This window comes from Erythrolamprus reginae, chromosome 12 (assembly GCF_031021105.1).
Source record: "Erythrolamprus reginae isolate rEryReg1 chromosome 12, rEryReg1.hap1, whole genome shotgun sequence".
NCBI classification, from domain to species: domain Eukaryota; kingdom Metazoa; phylum Chordata; class Lepidosauria; order Squamata; family Dipsadidae; genus Erythrolamprus; species Erythrolamprus reginae.
Genome location: NC_091961.1, coordinates 24,699,024 through 24,721,083, shown reverse-complemented (window position 1 = coordinate 24,721,083; position 22,060 = coordinate 24,699,024). Strand labels below are relative to the sequence as shown.

At 41.4% G+C, this 22,060-nt stretch overlaps 1 protein-coding gene across 1 annotated transcript in view; it reads right to left on the bottom strand.

Moving 5' to 3' along the window:
- Positions 1–3,505: 3,505 nt before the first annotated feature.
- BARX2 (BARX homeobox 2) overlaps positions 3,506–22,060 on the bottom strand; it is a 77,511-nt gene continuing 58,956 nt past the window's right edge. Inside the window, exons 3-4 of the mRNA XM_070765300.1 lie at positions 10,478–10,562; positions 3,506–7,634 (exon numbers count right to left, since the gene is read on the bottom strand). Coding sequence (XP_070621401.1) covers positions 7,383–7,634; positions 10,478–10,562 — 337 coding nt within the window. The 3' untranslated portion in view covers positions 3,506–7,382. The remainder of the gene's footprint in view (positions 7,635–10,477; positions 10,563–22,060) is intronic.

The window sequence follows — 22,060 nt, the reverse complement described above, 5'->3', positions numbered from 1 at the left end:
AGCACAAAAACAGGTGCTTTGCTGGCAACGGAAGTCCGGAGGTGGGGTTTCCCAGCAAGGGGAGCCTCAGCGAAATCGCAGCATTGCAAAAACAGGTGCTTCGGCTGGCAAAAGGGGTGAGTTTGGGGCTTGCACGCATTAATCGCTTTTCCATTGATTCCTATGGGAAACATTGTTTCATCTTACAAACTTTTCACCTTACAAACCTCGTCCTGGAACCAATTAAGTTCGTAAGACGAGGTATCACTGTATTTCAAGTCTAGTGGAATAATGTATCCTGTTGCAAGTGAAGGACTCTTCTTATGAGATATTTCTGGACTCTCTCGATTGTATTAATGTCTGATATGCAGTGTGGGTTCCAGACAGGTGAGCTGTATTCCAGAATACAGTTTTGTCTGCTATCGGTTGTTTTCTTTGGAATTATGCAAATGCATGCATATATGCTACTGTCTTGCCCTCGAAAAGAACACCTTCCCTGCGAGGGAATGTCTTTCCCTAATGGGTTGTTTTACAAAAAAACTGGCAAAGAAGGTGAGACTACCGTAATGCCCCCTTGAGCCTGGGAGGAACTTACAAATGCTTACCAAGGAACATTGGGGCCGCCTCCTCGCTGAGACCGTTCTTGGAAACAATAGCTTCAGTGTTTCCACCAGGTAATGGACATGTTACAACAGATGGAGGGGTTAGCTCACCTTGTTTGTCTGCCAGCCTCTGAAGAGCACACCTTTCTCTCTTGGCATCATTGACAGATTTCATCAGCCAAGACAAGCCTGAATTCACCCCGAGTGCTATAGAACAAAAATGTAATTACTTCTGTCATTCAGTTAAGTGGTGAATAGTTTGTGTGCTGGGTTGTGACCGAGAGCTCATTCAAATCCACCCTACTCACAGGCTCAACTTCTTCTGCCTCAAATGGGATGATTTATTTTATTATTATTATTATTTTAAAAAAGGAGGCTTGGAGCCAGATACACACACATATATACACCCGTTCATCCACACCCACGCACAGGCACATAATGTGCACATTTTTCCGCATCATGTTCATCTGAACACTCAGTGAGAATGTGGATGATCAATTACTAGATGATAGTGATGACAGAGATGTTCTTTTCCCCCACAAGAAGTACCGGTAAATAAGAATTATGGGGCCAGGGGCCACACCTTGTAATCTCTTTTCATTTTGAGATGATTTGGAGAGAAGTAGGGCCTGAATGAAGGTCTATAAAGATTCTGAGACATCCAAGTCATGGTTGTCCCAAAGGTGATTTTTCAAGATGCAGGGGCAGGCTGCTCCCGGGACGAGGGGACGCTGTTCCAGCTGACCAGTGGTCGGACATGCATGCCCATCGCGAGATTTGCTCCCTGTGCATTCACAGGAAGCAAGATCTCATGCGCGGATGTGCGCGACCATGAGTTTTTGGTGATGTTCGCTGATAGAGTGCTGGTGAGACCCCATTTGGAATACTGTGTTCAGTTCTGGAGACCTCACCTACAAAAAGATATTGACAAAATTGAACGAGTCCAAAGATGGGCTACAAGAATGGTGGAAGGTCTTAAGCATAAAACGTATCAGGAAAGACTTAATGAACTCCATCTGTATAGTCTGAAGGACAGAACGAAAAGGGGGGACATGATCAAAACATTTAAATATGTTAAAGGGTTAAATAAGGTCCAGGAGGGAAGTGTTTTTAATAGGAAAGTGAACACAAGGACAAGGGGACACAATCTGAAGTGAGTTGGGGGAAAGATCAGAAGCAACGTGAGAAAATATTATTTTACTGAAAGAGTAGTAGATCCTTGGAACAAACTTCCAGCAGACGTGGTAGATAAATCCACAGTCACTGAATTTAAACATGCCTGGGATAAATATATATCCATCCTAAGATAAAATACAGGAAATAGTATAAGGGCAGACTAGATGGACCATGAGGTCTTTTTCTGCTGTCAGACTTCTATGTTTCTATGTTTCTATTTTTTTGCTTCCACGTATCTGCAGAAGCAAAAAACCAGCAAAATTGCCAAAATCTGACAGTCGTGCACGCCCAGAGGCCCACACAGGAAGCAAATATTGTGCTGGGCATGTGCTGCCCACCCAACCTTTACCTTTACCCACCGCCTGCCCAGGGGCGTCCCAGTAAATGAAGGTAATGTAGCTCCTCACTGTTCAAGAGGCAACTGGACTCAGCTCAGAACTGAAGAAGCTTCTTGGATGAGAAGCAAAACTTCTTCACAGAAAAACCAGAAAGTCCAGTTGCCTCTTGAAAAAGCACCTTTGGGGCGACCTGACCCAATGATTAATATCAGATTTAAAGGAGAAGATCTAAGCTTCCTTTCGTAATATACAACATCTGAGAAAAGAACCACCATTAACAATTTAACAAAAAAGTTATTTCATAAAGAACCCAACGCAGAGGCAGGAATTTTACCACCAAGGAGACCAGATTAGAAAAGACAAGGTGAGTCCTCTATATTACTGATTAATAGTCCTCTATATTACTACTTAAAGGTAGCCCCCATTTAATTCTATGGGAATTACTTCCAGGTTGATGGATATAAGACTGTAGTCTTATATCCATTAACCAAAGTCTGTATGATCCATGATTATTGCCTTCCATGCAGATTTGTCTTCTAGTTTAGGACATGCTCTAAGATTCTTCTTCATGTTGACATATACATTGTACAACTCTATGCTGTCCAAGGCTTTATCTGATACCATTATCATTTGTTATGTCCTGAGAAGCTGGGAAATTTGAAGTGTACATGGTTGTTTAAATGTATTTTGCTACACTGGTATTTTATTAAACGATATATTGCTTTCCACCTCTAAAATCTAGGTGTGTCTTATACTCCGGTGTGTCTTATACTCCGAAAATAAGTAGTTATCTTCTGTCTCACTATAAGTCATAGAATCATAAATACATAAGAGCAAACTACTCAGAACTTATCTGCTGAATGAAACCTCTGACCATCTAGTCTACCAGTTTGTTCTCATAGTCCCAACCAACTGTACCAAGGAAGCTGACAACAGATGACCTTCAGAGGCAGTCCACTGCCATCAAAGCCAATAGTTATTGATCCCCAGGACCTCCAGGAAATAGCAATAGCATTTAGACTTATATACCGCTTCATAGTGCTTTTACAGCACTCTCTAAGTGGTTTACGGACTCAGCCTCTTGTTCCCAACATTTTGAGTCCTCATTTTACCCACCTGGGAAGGATGGAAGGCTGAGTCAACCTTGAGCCGGAGGTGAGATTTGAACTGCTGAACTAGAGCTAATAGTTAGCTGAAGTACCCTGTAGTGCTATACTCTAACCACTGTGCCACCCCGGCTCATATGGTCCAACCTTTAAGTTGATAGCCATCACCACATATCAAAGTGGTGATGGCATCAGTGGTGATGACAAAGGGACATCTGATCCATGGGAGTGTGGACATTAAGGAAGGGAGGGAGAGAGAGAGAGAGAAAGTGAGAGAGAGAGAGAGAGAGACGATTCCATTGACTCCTTTATTTACACATTTTATTTTTTAATTAAAAAATAAATGTTATCTTGATACAGTTCTTTGCAGCATCTGGGCAAAAAAAATTGTACCCTTTAAACAAGACTGTAGGAAACAAGATGGCTATCGAAACTTTGGCACACAGGACTGGAAAATAAAACGCAATCCCTCTCCTGCAAAATGTTCTTCTCAGGTTCATGATTTGTTTTCCTGCACATACCAAGGATGGATCATCCATTGCTCATCATCTGCCTTGTTAAACAGGAGAAACAGTTCCATGTGTGCGTGTGTGTGTGTGTGGCTCTGGAGTAGAGGATTCTGGGAGTTGAAGTCCACAGGTCTTAAATTGGCTAAAGTTGGACACCCCTGATCTATATTGTTATAATTGTTTGGATGGGCCAATCCACTAAGGGTTGAAGAACATCAGTGCCAATGACCGAATCAAAGCCCTGCCCTTTCCTTATGTGTATCAGATGTGCAGATTTTAAAACAACATTTAATGTGGCGTTAAAATAAGGGCATCAACCAGACAGTTGTGGGAGCTCTCTTGATTTTTCTGACAGTCCCAAGAATCCCCAATCTGGATTGCAGGTCATTTTGTCTTTAAAAACTGGATTGCATCACAACAGCATATCAATTTGCTGGAACTCATTATTCAGAAGAACGCGGTTAATGGAATAAGTGATGACATTTTCCGACATGTGAGCAAGCCCGATTCGTATACAAAGAGAGGCTTATAAGAGTGGGCTGTTTCCAGTAACAACTACACTGACAAATTTCAGATCCAGTGAAGTGACCTGATCTTTGTTTTATCCATTTTGCAAATAGATTAAAAACAAAACAAAACCAGTAACTCTGGAGCTCCTGCCCTCACCAAAATTTTAATACAATTCTTGGCACAAAGGCATCAAAAATATTTGCAAACCTTTACTTTGAGGGAACAAACATTTAAAAATACAAACAGTGCCTAGGAGCAAATAACATTAAAAAAAATCCCCAAGCTTTCAAATACCATTATGATGCACGCTTTGGAGGCATTGCTTTAAATGATTTTCTCTCTTTCTTTTTTAATGGAAGAAAAGTACAAAGGAGATAGCAACAGAGGCCAAAGGAAACTCCTAGCTGCTGCTCCTTAATATAAACTGGCCAGAGGCGAAGACATAAAAGGTAAACTGGCAACTTTTGATTATGGCAGCTTAAATTCCTAACAATTCATTGCACAGATACCCTTGGGGTAAACATTATATGCTAGTGTTTTGCTTGCTCTCCTGTTAACTTCCATTCATTTCCAGCGTAATACAGTATTCTAGATGATTGAAGGGAAGACTAATAATGTCCCATGATGTTCTCTGTACTAAAAGAAGCCATTAAATTGCCTGCACTGGCAGTCTGCTGTATACATTGACTCAAGGGTTCTCCAGTGATCCAGTTGTGGAAGACTCTCATTCAAGATCTTTTCAGGGTATACCTATGCCCAAGTGGATCCCTTCTCTGTCTCCAGTTCCTCTTCTAGTAAGCCTTCTTCTACTTGTTGTGGTTGGCTCTGGCCCAGCTCCTGCCCCAGGGAATGGGGAGGTGGATGCAGGGGAAAATTCAACATGTCACAGGCCTGTGTTATTGCCGACAGAATCAGTTCAGAGTTTAGTTTCCTCGGATAAAGAAGAAGGTGGGAGTGACTCGGCAGAGGAGGGCTTGGCACACAGCCAAGGCAGTCAATCCTCTTTATCTTCTATTGCTTCAGATGATGACATTTTGGACCAACACAAGCGCAGAATTATGCGTAGAAGAGACCAAGTAAGAACATATTACAGGAAATAAGGGAGGCCACCTGTGTTTGGGTGGGGCTCCAGTAATTAGGGCTGCTGCTATAAATAGCAGCATGTGGGTTTGGCCATTGTGGAAGAATATCTGTTCGCAGTTCGTCAGGAATCTTGTGTGCTGGACTTTGTTGCTTTTTCACGCCTTTGAAACCAAAGCAGAACAACATGTGTGTGTTTGTGTGTCTCACTTCGTTGGAAGAAGAAGGGGTGTGAAGTTTCTCCACAGCTGCTGGCTAAGTACTTAATGACGGCTTAAGGGAAATTGTACAGACTACCTGGTTGTTTTGGGAAGAGTGCTCTTTGCAATACAAAAAGAGTGCTTAGTTTATTTTGACTTTTGTGATAAAGAACATTGTTTTGAATTTTCAAACGTGTGTGTGTGTCTGAAATTTGTACCCTTTAATTTTCGGGAGGCTCCTATCAGAGAGCCCGGCAGAACACTACTAAGCCTTCTTCTACTAAGCCTTCTTTTACTAAGTTAAACCTGGACCACAATCTAGATCAGGGGTGTCAAACTCAAGGCCCATGGGCCAGATTTAAGCCCATGATGTGGTTAGATCTGGCTCACGGGACCATCCTGGTCTACCCAATGCAAAGAGGAACGATCAGGCCAGTGTGGTTTTGTCCTGGTCTACCCAGTATAAAGAGGAAAGATCGGGCTAGTGTGGCTTCATCCTGGTCTACCCAATGGGAAGAGGAAACATGCCAGCAGTTTGATGAGTGGTGTCAAATTGGCCACACCTACCCAGTTGGCCATACCCAACCAGTTGGCCACACCCCTGACCAGTGTTCCCTCTAATTTTTTTGGGGGGTGGGCGGAAAAGTATAGTGTCTGAGCGGCAGTCCCTTCGGGACTGGGTGGCACTCTTTCCCTCTCATTCTTTCCCTCTCGGTTTCTGGGCAGGTTTGAAAAACTCCGAGTTGATGATGATTTTTAAGTGAGCCATTGCTCACTGCTCAGCTTAGAGGGAACTATGCCCCTGACACACGCACACTCCAAGATCAACCACAACCCTGATGCGGCCCCCAATGAAATTGAGTTTGACACCCCTGTTCTAGATAGAGAGTGCAAGTGGACTGGAGATTTTTATTTTGTCACCTCCCTTTTGTTATTGTCTTTCTACTCAGGAAAGCAAGTTGAGTAAATAGCAAAGTTAGGCTGGCAGTATCCATTCAGATTTGCCACTGATCCTCCCCAGAGAACTTAGGGCCTTGATGTGCTCCTCAAAATCCCAACCTCTGATATTGATTCTGGTATGGAACCATATAGTTTACTTGCAGTGCAATGGGGACAAAGAGTAGCCAGTATGGAGCTGTGCGTATCAGCCATAGTTCTGGATTGCGATTACAGCCTAGTGAGTGGCTAAAACCAGCCTCTGGTCATCGTTGATCAAATCAATACATTTGTTGTCGAGATAGCTCTTCCTGGGACGTTTGCTTCTTCCTTTCCTGGTAGCTTAAATGACCTTTTAGGAAATTAGCTCACCTGAGATTCACAATTCAAGAATATCATTAATATTGCTCTTCACTGCCGCCAAGATCACTCTCTGGCCAGCATAATTGGAGACCATGGACATCCCCTTATTTTGAAAGACCCACGAAAAAATGCTTTGCATTGGCACTTTTACAAAATGCAACAGTGGGAATCCTGTTCTCTCCGTCTTTGGTAGTTGCTGCTTATAATCCATTTTAAAGCATTCTGAATAATAATTATTATAATAACAACAACATCAGTTATGGCAAGATAAAGAAACAGTGTCTTCAGCATGCTGAAGTCCTTAAAACACTTCTTCTTGTGGAAACACGAGGAGTCGAGACGCTTATGTTGTTTTAGGAGCGTCAATTTCTTAAGCATGCAGTTTTTTTGAGAGAATTTCTCAGATTCCAGGATATGTGTAGGGAAAGTTTATACTTGACCCTGGGAGTCAAGGAACCATCCTGGTAACATCGGGTCTCCTCCTCACCCCACCGTCACCTATCACACCAATCGTTTTCTTAAGGCACAAGTGAAGGGAGATCCAGTTTATGCATTGTCCCCTGGAAGAGCTTTGTGTTGGCTCTTAACTTGAGGTTGTCAGCCCTGGAGACGCCTCTACTATGTGTTTAAGAGATCCATCGGTATCTGAAGAGGAGCCCAACTGCTCCCTGGTCAACCCACAGTCTTCTTCTTCTTCTTGACTTTCCTTCGAGACCTCTGACTGCGTTTGGTTGTTCAACTTTTCTTCTGCTTCAATTTCCTCTGAGGTGGGAATGGAATTTTTCTTTGGGCGGCCTTTGGGCTTGGTGGGGGCCTCCTGTCCTCCTTTTAGGACCTGGAATAAAAATAAATGGAGCTGTTATGACTATACTGCGATCCCACTTTCCAAGTTACTGTTGTGGTTAGCTCTGTCCCAGCTCCTGCCCCAAGGACTGTGGATGTGAGAGAGACATCCACATGCTGCAGGCCTGTTTTGCCCCCGGTGGAATCTGATGATGAAGGCTCCTCTGACCAAGAAGACATGAGTGACAGGGAGGAGGAGAGTGGGGCAGACAGCTCAGAAGGAGATCAATTATCTAGCTCCTCCTTGGATTCAGAACAAGAGTTAATGATACAGCCACGCATACGGAGAGCGATGCATAGGCAACGACAACTGAGAGATTATTATCAAAGAAAATGAGGCTGCCTGAGGTTGGGTGGGGCTGTGGTAACTAGTGAGGCTGCTATAAATAGCAGCCTGTGGGTTTGGCCATTGTGGAGGATTATCTGATCGTTGTGTTTCGTGACTGCTTTACTGACTTTGACTTTTTGTGTGCTGATATTTCCCCGCTTTGAAACTAAACCAGAGCAAAGTGTGTTTCACTTTGTGAAAGAAGAAGGACTGTGAATTGCCTCACAGCTGCAAGCTAAGTATCACAGAACTGATAAGGGACTTGTACCAATTACCAGTTTGTTTGGAGACGAGTGCTCTTTGCTATACCAAAAGAGGGCTTGGTTTAAGTGAATTTTCATTATAAAGAACATTGTTTTGAATTTTCAAACGTGTGTGTCTGAAATTTGTACCTGTGCATTTTTGGGAGGATTCTACCAGAGAGCCCGACAGAACAAGTTACAGATAGGTGAATGGACTGATTTTTGCTTCTTTGTGTTGTCTCCATCTTAAATTTATTTTGCTTTATACCTTAATGTACCTTGGTTGGCATTAGGAACTACCTACCCACCCATCCCTGTTGTCAGTGAAGGGCTGCCAAAAAGTTTACTACCACACTGTGGGTGTGGTTTATTTTGTGGGGGGTGGCTTGCCGGCCATGTGACCAGGTGGGAGTGGCTTGACAATTATGTGACCAGGGGGTACCTTAAAGGCCATGTGAATAGGAAAAACATACCCAGAGCCCAGAAGGGGGAAAAAAATTCAATTTTTTTCTACCAGTTCTGCATACCTGAGCAAACTTTTTCTACCGGTTCTGCATATCTGACCATACCCGTAGAAGCCCATCATTGTCTGTTGTTAACATTTTGTGCATTTTTGCCTAATTTATACATTTGCCAAGCTATTTTTCCTAATTTATTATATGCTCACCTGTGATTTTTTTACTTTCATACATTTTTAGGCATAAAAATATATCTTTTATTGTTTTTTGGGTAGGAGCAACTCATGGCAAAATTTGGAGAAGAGTTTTAATATATACACTGTTTGAGAGGTGAATCAGATATGCAATTAAAAGCAAGTAGAAAACATTCTTTCCATATCATGAGTAGTCATTAGTGCTCCAGGCAGTGTGCTATTTTCCGTTTATTGATTTATTAATCCATCGTGTTTCTATACCTCCCATCTCCACCCCTTCAAAATCCCATATTTTATCCTTGTGCTAATTCTGGAGACAATGAACAAAAACTAGGGTAAAAATCACTAGACATTAAAAAATCTAGAGAAAAAAAATCACACCAGCGCATAAGACAAAAAAACCCCATATGTAACCTGGCATGAATTTATTTTGTGAAAAAAATAATTTTTTCTTTGTCAAAGGCGAAACATCCTTAGACCACAAAGATAAAAACTGTAAAAATATTCCTTGCCCAAATCAAAAACTGATGAACCGATGCACACAAATATTTATTTACTTATTTATTTTATTTTATTGGATTTGTATGCCGCCCCTCTCTGGAGACTCAGGGCGGCTAACAACAGTAATAAAACAATGTACAATAATAATCCAATAAATATTAAAAATGATTAAAAAACCCATTAATATAAAAAACCAAACATACATACAGACATACCACACATGAAAGTGTAAAGGCCCAGGGGGAAAGAGTATGTCAATTCCCCCATGCCTGGCGGCAGAGGTGGGTTTTAAGGAGCTTACGAAAGGCAAGGAGGGTGGGGGCAAGTCTAATCTCTGGGGGGAGTTGGTTCCAGAGGGCCGGGGCTGCCACAGAGAAGGCTCTTCCCCTGGGTCCCGCCAAACGACATTGTTTAGTTGACGGGACCCGGAGAAGACCCACTCTGGGGGACCTAACCGGTCGCTGGGATTCATGCAGCAGAAGGCGGTCCCTGAGATAATCTGGTCCGGTGCCATGAAGGGCTTTATAGGTCATAACCAACACTTTGAATTGTGACCGGAAACTGATCGGCAACCAATTTGCAATACTCAGGGGATTATAAAATTAAGATGGCACACTCAAGAACTCAATCCATTCTTATGTCTGTTTTAACAGAACTTTGATTTCACCATTTTGAGGTTGTAGCCATACCTTGTAAAGAATCTTGGTGCCTCCTACTTTTTGTGCTTATGGATTATGGTTTTAGAGACACCCTGAAATCAACTTTACAATTTTATGCATGGTATGTCTGTATGTATGTTTGGTTTTATAATAAGGGTTTTTAACTGTTTTAATATTGGATTGTTATATGCTGTTTTTATTACTGTTGTTAGCTGCCCCGAGTCTACAGAGAGGGGCGGCATTCAAATCAAATCAAATCAAATCAAGTCAAGTCAAGTCAAGTCAAGTCAAGTCAAGTCAAATCAAATCAAATCAAATCAAATCAAATCAATAAACAAACAAACAAACAAACAAACAGATATGTTCCTCGGGGGCAGATTCATTCCAGTTGAAGTCACTCAACTGACTCAATTTAACCTTTAGTATCTCTCTCCAAATTAATTAATTGCTTACCATTTTTTTCCATTTCATCCTGCGATTTTGATACCAGGTTTTCACTTGCAGCTGAGTGAGGCCCAGGGACTGAGCAAGATCCAGCCTAGGAGAGAAATTATCCAGATTAATGAAACAGGAAGACATCATCACTCACTGCCAAGTTTACACTGCATCTTCCTGAAAAGGAGCAAATGGTTCAGGCACTATTATGTGGATCAAGCCTCTTAATCGGACTTGACTAATGATTAGAGAAGACCAATGACTAATGATCAAACAAGAGCAATGATCACAATACTGGTCATTGTACGGTTTCTAAGGAAGTCACACCAAACTCAATAGGAAGTTAGTCTAAGAAATCAAACAAAGGCCTGTGCTCTAAATTTGCTTTTTAAAAGCAAACATTTTAATTTGCTTAGGGCTATATTAACTAAATAGCTCTAAGGATGCCTTTCACCCTTTCTACACAGCCTGGCTTCAGATTACACAATGTGAATTGTGTTGTGCCAGTTCAGAATTATTTTTTTTTAAAGCATGGTTACATTAAGAATGACCCTGTAAAAAGGGAATAGGTAGCATCCTCTGGTTCAGAGGTTGCATTGGATGTTATGTGGCATGCTGAGAATCACACTGCAGAACTGGATGAAGCCAGAGTCCATCCTGAAGAGGATATCAGGAGTTTGAAATAGTATTTGAAACAACTGAAAGATATTCACCACCTATTTTCCCCCTTAACTCCTCTCAACCTTCAAAATGGTCAAAGACGGCGGTCTACGGTTGACCTCTCCAGATTCCTAAGAGGTCAGTAAGGGGCGAGTACAAGTGCACTAGAGTGCCTTCCATCCCCTGTCCTATTGCTCTCCTATATCTCCTATACCTTTCTTCTATTCCTATATCTCTTCTTCTATTCTTTCATTGATATGTTCTATTACTATATCTTCTTTTCTATTATTTCTTAGATATATTTTACTATGAGTATGTCCTCTATAACCTTCATCATGCATTTTACTATGTGTATATAGATATATACCCACTAAAACCCTCATTGTGTATTGGACAAAATAAATAAGTAAATAAAATAAAAATAAATAAACTTTTGGGGCTTAGCTGTTCTACTGGCTTCTGGGGAAAGGGAGCTGACTTCTGTTGTTGTTGTTGTTTTGCCATAAAGAGCCACAAGAAGCCATAAATCTGGTAGGTATGCTTGCCATTTTAAACATCTTTATCTTCATTATAAAAGCCTTAAAAGTAAAAAATAGAGGAAAATGTTTTCCTACTGGACAAACTGCAGTATTACATGACATTATGAGCCGTAGTGGCGCAGCAATGGTTAGAGTGCAGTTCTGCAGGCTACTTCTGCTGACTGCTGGTCGCCTACAATTTGGAAGATCGAATCGCACCAGGCTCAAGGTTGACTCAGCCTTCCATCCTTCCGAGGTGGGTAAAATGAGAACCCAGATGGTTGGGGGCAAGAGGCTGATTCTGTAAACCCCTTAGACAGCCATAAAGCACTGTAAATTGGTACATAAATCTAAGTGCTATTGCTATCCACTAAAGGAGAAAAGAAAGCTGAACAGTACTGACCCAAATTAAATGTAAAATTGGTGAACAAAGATCTCTGTTGTGCATTCGCAAACTACATGAGCTGCCTAAACAGGAAAAATGTTCATCATAGTTGTGAGAAACTGGGGATTAAAGCCCTACATGGCGTCATACCAGATTACTTGCGGGACTGCCTCCTGCCGCATGAGTCCCAGTGACCAGTTAGATCCCACAGAGTCGGCCTTCTACAGGTCCTGTCAACTAGACAATGTCACTTGGCGAGATCTAGAGGAAGAGCCTTCTCTGTGGGGGCCCCGGTCCTCTGGAATCAGCTCCTGCCAGAGATTCGTACTGCCCCTACCCTCCTCGCCTTCTGTAAGAGTCTTAAGACTCATCTATGCTGCCACGCTTGGGGCTATTAGAATCTACCCCCATGGATGACAATGATACGTATGTTGTTGTTGAGTGGGAATGATTGATTTTAATATAATGGGGATTTTAGACTGGATAAGTGGGTTTATATTAATTGGATTTAGGATTTGAAATGTATTATTCTTTTTTATATGTTTTAAGCCACCCCAAATCCCCAGAGAGGGGCGGCATATAAATCCAATCAATCAATCAATCAATCAATAAACAAACACATACATACATACATACATACATACATACATACATACATACATACATACAGTACATACATTTGACCTATTGTCTCTTGGAGATCTGGCTAAGAGCAACCAAGTAAGCCTTTATGTATTTATTTATTTATTACTTATTTATTAATCAGATTTGTATGCCACCCCTCACCGCAGACTCGGGGCAGCTAACAGCAATAATAATACAATGTAAACAAATCTAATATTTAAGTTAATTTAAAAATTCCCAATTTAGAAACCAATCATACATACTGACATACCATGCATAAATTTTATAAGCCTAGGGGGAGGGAAAGTCTCAATTCCCCCATGCCTGATGACAGAGGTGGGTTTTAAGGAGCTTACGAAAGGCTAGGAGGGTGGGGACAACTCTGATATCTGGGGGGAGTTGGTTTGCAAAGGGTCGGGGCCGCCACAGAGAAGGCTCTTCCCCTGGGTCCCGCCAAATGACACTGTTTAGTTGACGGGACCTGCAGAAGGCCAACTCTGTGGGACCTAACTGGTTGCTGGGATTCGTGCGGCAGAAGGCGGTCCTGGAGATATTCTGGTCCGGTGCCATGAAGGGCTTTTTTTTTAGAGATAAGAAACGAGTGTGGTAGAGAAATGTTAAAGCAAGAATAATTATGGCAGAATATTTTTATTTTAATTTGCCAAAGTAAAACAATTGGAGTTGGATGTCCTGGTTGATCTATGGATGGTTGTAAAGAACCAGAAGATCTTGTTCTACGTTCTGCTTTTCCCTGTTTTTGACTGGTTTTAAACCCAGCACGGTCTTCTCCAACCCATCAGAGAGCAGAGGGTATTCCCCCTGATATCAGAACTGTGTTTACCTATCAATCTTCAGAGCCCGGAATGTCAGAGCGAAGCTCATGAAACTCGCTGAACAAAGACACTTGAAAGGGTGAGTTATGCCTTTTCCATGATTAATATTAGTGAACCAGAACACAAACGGTGCAGAGGCAACATAAACAAACAGGATGCACCTTGTCTTCTTCCACGCACCAGAAGTTGCGCAATGAAGGGTTGTGAATTAGTCTAACATTTCCCAACAAATGTTCTCTTGAGAATGCCCTTCCCAGCACAAACAATATGTTCCGTCCCTTGGTTCCTCGGTTGTGGAAGAACGGCAAAAGCATTTGTGCTTTGTTTGGAAACAAGTGATGACGTATGTAGGCTGAGTTCATACAATTTAGCGTACTGGGTTAACAAAACACAACGTAGGGTTCCCCACTTAACAGGCTATGTCCCAACAAAGGTATCATATTATAGCTACATGTGATGACCTGGTTCATACAACCTGCTGAGACAATGGTGGTTTCCCATAACTTGATAAACAGAGACCACCAAACCAGTGAAGGGCTGCAAAATAATTTACTACCACACTGTGGGTATGGCTTATTTGTGGGTGTGGCTTGCCAGCCATGTGACCAGGTGGGAGTGACTTCATGATCATGTGACTGGAGGGTGACTTAAAGGTCATGTGACTGGCTTAAAGGTGGCCAACTTGACGTCACTCACGTCAAGAGTTTGGGTTAGAGTAGGGTGCCTGGCCTCTTCTCACCTCAAAGAGATACAATTTCCCTCTCTATTTACTATTACTGAACATCCAAAATATACTATTTAATTCTATGTATATTTGCCATAGGTAAATATTACACACAGCACACAAAAATATACATTATTTTATTTATTATTTGGATTTGTATGCCGCCCCTCTCTCTCTAATTTTTTTTGGGGGTGGGCGGAAAAGTATAGTGTCTGAGCGGCAGTCCCTTCGGGACTGGGCGGCACAGAAATATCAAATAAATAAACAAACAAACAAACAAACAAACAAATAAATAAATAAATAAATAAATAATCAAACAAACAAACAAACAAACAAACAAACAAACAAACAAAAACCCCACCCTGTTTTGCCTCAGAGAATTTCAAAATAAAATACTGTACTGTGTGTCTATAACAGTGAGCTCATAATAGGGCAACTCTATCAATATCAAAATGCCACTTAAATAGTTGAGCTAGTTTCAAACTAGATTTTGATTTTCTTTCTCTCTTCCTTACTCCCATTCTTTTTCTTTCTCTTTTTCTTCCTCTCTTTTTTCTATCTGTTTCTCTCTCTTCCTCTCTTCCTCTCTCTCTCCTTCCCTCTCACTCTTTCCCTCTCGGCTTCTGGGCAGATTTGGAAAACTCTGAGTTGATGATGATTTTTAAGTAAGCCATTGCTCACTGCTCAGCGGGAACTATGTTATCTACTATATAAACTGTATGTGTATGTATACACACACCCATGCATGCACAGCTCTTCTAAAATTATACACATTCAACCTCATTTACTACGATAGGAAAAACATACCCAGAGCCCAGAAGGGAAAAAAAGAAAAAAAATCCCAAAATTTTCTACCTGGTCTGCGTACTTGACCAAATTTTTTCTACCAGTTCTGTGTACCTGACCGTACCCATAGGAGCCCATCACTGCACCAAACACATTTGGTCTAATATAACATAATTGGATGAACCCAACTGAAACATCTTGTAAGAGATATGGTCATAGGAAGTTGCTAGGAGCACAGTGGAGCTAGCATGGCTGCAAAATTAGGAAGCCCACATTCAAGACCCAGGTGCTGCCATGGGACAGAGTGAGCTCTTGTCCTTCACTCCAGCTCTTGCTAAGGACATGAAAGGAGCCCCCCAACTGCTAATCCTTTCAACCCCAAAGCACCTTGTTTGCACTTTGACACCAATAGAAACATAGAAACATAGAAGACTGATGGCAGAAAAAGACCTCATGGCCCATCTAGTCTGCCCTTATACTATTTTATCTTACAATGGATATATGTTTATCCCAGGCATGTTTAAATTCAGTTACTGTGGATTTACCAACCACGTCTGCTGGAAGTTTGTTCCAAGGATCTACTACTCTTTCAGTAAAATAATATTTTCTCACGTTGCTTTTGATCTTTCCCCCAACTAACTTCAGATTGTGTCCCCTTGTTCTTGTGTTCACTTTCCTATTAAAAACACTTCCCTCCTGAACCTTATTTAACACTTTAATGTTTCAGTCATGTCCCCCCTTTTCCTTCTGTCTTCCAGACTATACAGATTGAGTTAATTAAGTCTTTCCTGATACGTTTTATGCTTAAAACCTTCCACCATTCTTGTAGCCCGTCTTTGGACCTGTTCAATTTTGTCAATATCTTTTTGTAGGTGAGGTCTCCAGAATTGAACACAGTATTCCAAATGGGGTCTCACCAGTGCTCTATATAAAGGGGATCACAATCTCCCTCTTCCTGCTTGTTATACCTCTAGCCATGTAGCCATGCATCCTACTTGCTTTTCCTACTGCCCGACCACACTGCTCACCCATTTTGAGACTGTCAGAAATCACTACCCCTAAATCCTTCTCTTCTGAAGTTTTTGCTAACACAGAACTGCCAATGCAATACTCAGATTGAGGATTCCTTTTCCCCAAGTGTATTATTTTACATTTGGAAACATTAAACTGCAGTTTCCATTGCTTTGACCATTTATCTAGTAAAGCTAAATCATTTACCATATTACAGACCCTCCAGGATGTGATGTGATAGGAAGTCACATACATTGAATTAGAAGAGGGTCCCAACCCGTTTGGGCAAGGAATCTAAAAACCTTTCAGCTATTTGGGGGCTTTATCAACCTGTCATTGCAAGAAACGGCTAGAGATTGTGGTCTATCATCCACAACTGAAAGTGCACCTTCAAACCATATTTATTTTGTTTTTCAGCTATACAGAGCTGCAGGGAACATAGTGAAGAAACTGTAGTGTTATCTATCAGAGGTTTACTCTTCTTATTTTTAACTTCTCCATGAAGCAGACAAATCCCAGTGCTGTGACAGGATCATATGATGGTCTGAGTCTCCTAGGGTTCACCACGATTTTCTCCTTATCCATTAACGTTCGTGCAATCCTTGTTGAAAGTCCCCTAAACTAGGAACCCTAGTCTTGTGTCTTAGGGCAGTGAGATTGATTAAGTTGGCATCCTCAGAACCTCCAAACCATAAACACTACCCAGAAAATATGCTGAGAAATTGGATAACACAATTTATTCGCCTTTTTTACTGTGGAAAGGAGAGGCCTGCTGAGAAAGTTCATGTGCCCCCTTTATCAAATAAATACGGTAGATCAATTAGAAACATAGAAGACTGACAGCAGAAAAAGACCTCATGGTCCATCTAGTCTGCCCTTATACTATTTCCTGTATTTTATCTTACAATGGATATATGTTTATCCCAGGCATGTTTAAATCCAGTTACTGTGGATTTACCAACCACGTCTGCTGGAAGTTTGTTCCAAGGAACTACTACTCTTTCAGTAAAATAATATTTTCTCATGTTGCTTTTGATCTTTCCCCCAATTGATTCCCAAGGTATCACATATTAGGGGTGAGTCTTCCCATTCCATTGGGAAAAGGGAAATGTGTCAAATTAATCTTCTTGGGCCAGATAACACATGTCTATCACAGCTAGATTACCTGTAACCTTTTCGGATTGGTTGCTGGCTTGTGGAAAACTACTGATGGCTGCCTAGGAAACGAAAGCAACAAACACAAGGTGTGAAGCAAAAAGCCACAAAATTGCCCTTGCTCATCAGGCTTAGTCATGTACGATGCTGAGTAATATTAATACCAGCCAATTCAGAAAGGAGCAATAGCCTGAGAATATAATCAACAAGACTATGGCTGAGAGGCTCTTGGGAATTATAGGGAACTTGTAACGATCTGAAAAGAGGGTGTTTGTTCACCTATTACAGGGGTGTCAAACTCGCATTGTCATGTTGTCATCACGTGACGTATCATGCAGAAAAGGGCTGCAAAAAGTTTTGCTACCACACTGTGGGCATGGTTTATTTTGTGGGTGTGGCTTGCTGGCCATGTGATCAGGTAGGAGTGACTTGACAATCATGTGACTGGGGGTGGCTTAATGTGACTGGCTTAAAGGTGGCCAACTTGACGTCGCTCACGTCAAGGGTTTGGGTTAGGGTTCCTGGCCTCTCCTTGCCTCAAAGAGATACAATTTCCCTCTCTATTTACTATTACTGAACATCCAAAACATACTATTTAATTCTATGTATATATGCCGTATATGTACATATATATTACACACAGGCACACAAAAATATACATTATCTACTACTGTATATAAACGGTATGTGTATATATACACAAACACACATGCACAGCTCGTCTAAAATTATACACATTCAACCTCATTTACTGCGATAGGAAAAACATACCCAGATTAAAAAAAATTCAAACATTTTTCTACTGGTTCTGTGTACCTGACCAAAATTTTTCTACTGGTTTTGCGTACCTGACCATACCTGTAGGAGGCCATCACTCACTGGTATCAGGACTTTTTCCCCCTTTACTAAACTGGGTGTGGGTGTGACCAAAGCATGACATATCTGACCCACGGATCATGAATTGGACACTCTTGTCCCATAATGTTTAAGGCAAAGATTCAGAGATAGTTAAGATATTGTAGGTGCAAGCAACCACACCAGAAAAAGCAGGGAGAAATCTCTGTGGGGCCTTGCTAGGAATCTCCTGTGAGGAAACAGGGCCAGAAAAGGAGGGGAGAAGCCTCCATGGGGCCTCTCTAGGAATCTCCTGGGAGGAAACAGGGCCTTCACCCTCCCTGTGGTTTCCCCAATCGCATGCATTATTTGCTTTTACATTGATTCCTAGGGGGAAAATTGCTTCTTCTTACAAATTTTTTTACTTAAGAACCTGGTCACAGAACAAATTAAATTCGTAAGTAGAGGTACCACTGTACTCAAAATTTCCGCTACAGAACCCGTCAGAACCTGCTGGGTTTCACCCTTGGCTTAAACCCTTCCTGTTCTGAGTTTCAGCACCCACAACCCAATCTAGAACGAAACTCCCACCCTTTTAATTCAGTTGCTGATTCCATTCGTTTTGTGATTCATTCCGTGGTTTTTATTATGTGATGAATATGATTAAAGCAACTGCCAGGTAGAGTTGGTTTCCTTCTCTAGCAATTCCTATTTGCTCCACACTGACTTCATATTTGCTCTCAGCGAGTGGAAATAATTTGATTCCCCCTTTCATAGGAAGCAAGCTTCTAAGTATCGCTGCCCATAAATCCATCCTGGCAAGTATGCGCGTATCCAGCACACTCACAGCCTGGTATGTATTTTCCACTGATACGATCTATTCATGTAGCCTTTGATTCTAAGGGAAGGCTGCTTTGAAATCTGATCGGGTTATGAGTCCGAGCCTTCAGACAAGAGCATGCTCATCTTCACATGCTTAGGAGGCATCATGGCCCACTCAGCACCTGAACAGCTGAGAGAAGCAGCGGTAAGGGACTCCACTCCGTTGTGGCTGGAAAGAAGGCCTCGTCTTCAACGCTTACTTGAGAAACAGACTTAGGATTTCCTTTCTGAATCTAAAACGAGGTCTCTTGTATTATAAAGCACCTGCCTGGTTAGTCTTTTCTCCCCTCTGTTAGCCCAACTCTGTCCTTAAAAGCTGCTAAACAATGTTCTTGTTAAGAGATACAGTGGTACCTCTACCTACAAACGCCTCTACTTACAAACTTTTCTAGATAAGAACCGGGTGTTCAAGATGTTTTTTGTCTCTTCTCAAGAACCATTTTCCACTTACAAACCCGAGCTTCCGAAACTGTAACTGGAAAAGTCAGGGAGAAGTCTTGTGGGGTCTCTCTAGGAATCTTCTGGGAGGAAACAGGGCAAGAAAAGGCGGGGAGAAGCCTCCGTGGGGCCTCTCTAGGAATCTCCTGGGAGGAAACAGGGCTGGAAAAGGTGGGGAGAAGCCTACGTGGGGATCTCGCCAGGCATGGGGGAGTTGAGCTATTCCTCCCCCCTAGGCCATTACAAGTTATGCATGGTATGTTTGTGTTTATGTTTGGTTTTATAAATAAGGGTTTTTAGTTGTTTTATTATTGGATTGTCACATGTTGTTTTTATCATTGTTGTTAGCCGCTCCGAGTCTACAGAGAGGGGCGGCATACAAATCCAATAAATTATTATTATTATTATTATTATTATTATTATTATTATTATTATTATTATTATTATCTAGGAATCTCCTGGGAGGAAACAGGGCCTCCACCCTCCCCGTGGTTTCCCCAATCGCATCCATTATTTGCTTTTACATTGATTCCTTTGGGGAAAAAGTTGCTTCTTCTTAAAAACTTTTCTACTTAAGAACCTGGTCATGGAACGAACTAAGTTCGTAAGTAGAGGTACCACTGTAATTTTGTGTGATTCATCTTTATTTGGTCATTTTTAATTCGTTTTATTTATTGATCATTTTATCAATTGCATTCTTATTGGTCGAGGACTGGAATAAAGTTCTGTCTGTCTGTCCTTTAAGTGCATAGCACTGTTTCTGCTAGTATATATTGCTCTGCTTGAATTAATCTAAATCTAGAACATCTGAATGTCTTCTTTTCAAATGGTAAATGTAGAATATATCCCCCCTGCCCCCACACCCACACTTTTAACTTATTAAAAATGGAACTGAGACAAAAAGACATTCTCCTTTTATGTTTGTTGTTCACTAATTGTTCATTCACATGTCACATAGCTGTCTCTACCCATTAGGCATTTGGGGGCCATCATCAATGATAACAGAAATTAAAACCTGCAATGTCAGCTGCCTACACAATCTCTTGCCTTTGAGGACAGAACTATCTATGCAATTGGAATAAGAAAGATAGGATCCTAATCTGTTCATAGGGATGTTTAAGACATCAATGGCCAGTTTTGAACAGTCTCATGACTTGTGGATTACATGAGCATACAAGAAAGTGAAAGATAATTCTCAGTTTGCAACCTCTGGCTCTTCCAGGCTATTTGAACTTTGAAGGGGAATTTGCTCAAACTCTTTGATTTGATTTGATTTATTGGATTTGTATGCCGCCCCTCTCCAAAGACTCGGGGCAGCTAACAACAATAATAAAACAGTATACAAAATAATCCAATAGTAAAAATGATTAAAAACCCATTAATATAAAAACCAAACATACATACAGACATACCATGCATAAAATTATAAAGGCCTAGGGGGAAAGAGTATCTCAGTTCCCCCATGCCTGATGGCAGAGGTGGGTTTTAAGTAGCTTACGAAAGGCAAGGAGGGTGGGGGCAATTCTAATCTCTGGGGGGAGTTGGTTCCAGAGGGCCGGGGCCGCCACAGAGAAGGCTCTTCCCCTGGGTCCCGCCAAGCGGCATTGTTTAGTTGACGGGACCCGGAGAAGTCCCACTCTCTGGTTGCTGGGATTCGTGCAGCAGAATAATAATCTGGTCCGGTGCCATGAAGGGCTTTATAGGTCTTTAGTCAAGTACTGCTAACACTTCTAGAGAAAAACGGGGTAAATCCCTAGGAATATTTATTTCTAAGGGATTTTCCACTTCCTTTTCCTCCAATTGTCTTAAACATTTGTAGAGGGATTAAGGGATCTTTCATTTCTACAACTGCGATTTAGTCCTCACCCAGCCATTATGTTGAATGATCTATCATAGCATAGTGGTCAAAGCTCCCTATTATAATAATAGCTTGGCTCATGCAGGGTTTGTGCTGCCTTCTTAAAGGCCACTTCATAAAGAGAAAACTGATATGGCCGCATCTAATATTGGTGTCCAATGTAACCATGCCTGCTAGTCCTCTGGGTATGACTCGGCTTTGAGTTCAACACACTTTCAAAGATTCTCCAAAACTGGAGTATTCATAAGAACAATTTCACCATGCTAAGATTGCATAATTACCATGCAATTTTATCATGCGTAAGTGATGGGTGGTGAATTCCTAACACAGAATTTGATGCAGGCATATCATTCTCAATAGCAACCATGCTAGTGCAGAAATCAAGCCCTAAATGACCTCAAGATGCTTTAGATCAGTGATGGCGAACCTATGGCATGGGTGCCACAGGTGGTAAATGGAGCCATATCTGATGGCACATAGAAACATAGAAGACTGACGGCAGGAAAAGACCTCATGATCCATCTAGTCTGCCCTTATACTATTTTCTGTATTTTATCTTAGGATGGATATATGTTTATCCCAGGCATGTATAAATTCAGTTACTGTGGATTTGCCAACCACGTCTGCTGGAAGTTTGTTCCAAGGATCTACTACTCTTTCAGTAAAATAATATTTTCTCATGTTGCTTTTGATCTTTCCCCCAACTAACTTCAGATTGTGTCCCCTTGTTCTTGTGTTCACTTTCCTATTAAAAACACTTCCCTCCTGGACCTTATTTAACCCTTTAACATATTTAAATGTTTCAATCATGTCCCCCCTTTTCCTTCTGTCCTCCAGACTATACAGATTGAGTTCATTAAGTCTTTCCTGATACGTTTTATGCTTAAGACCTT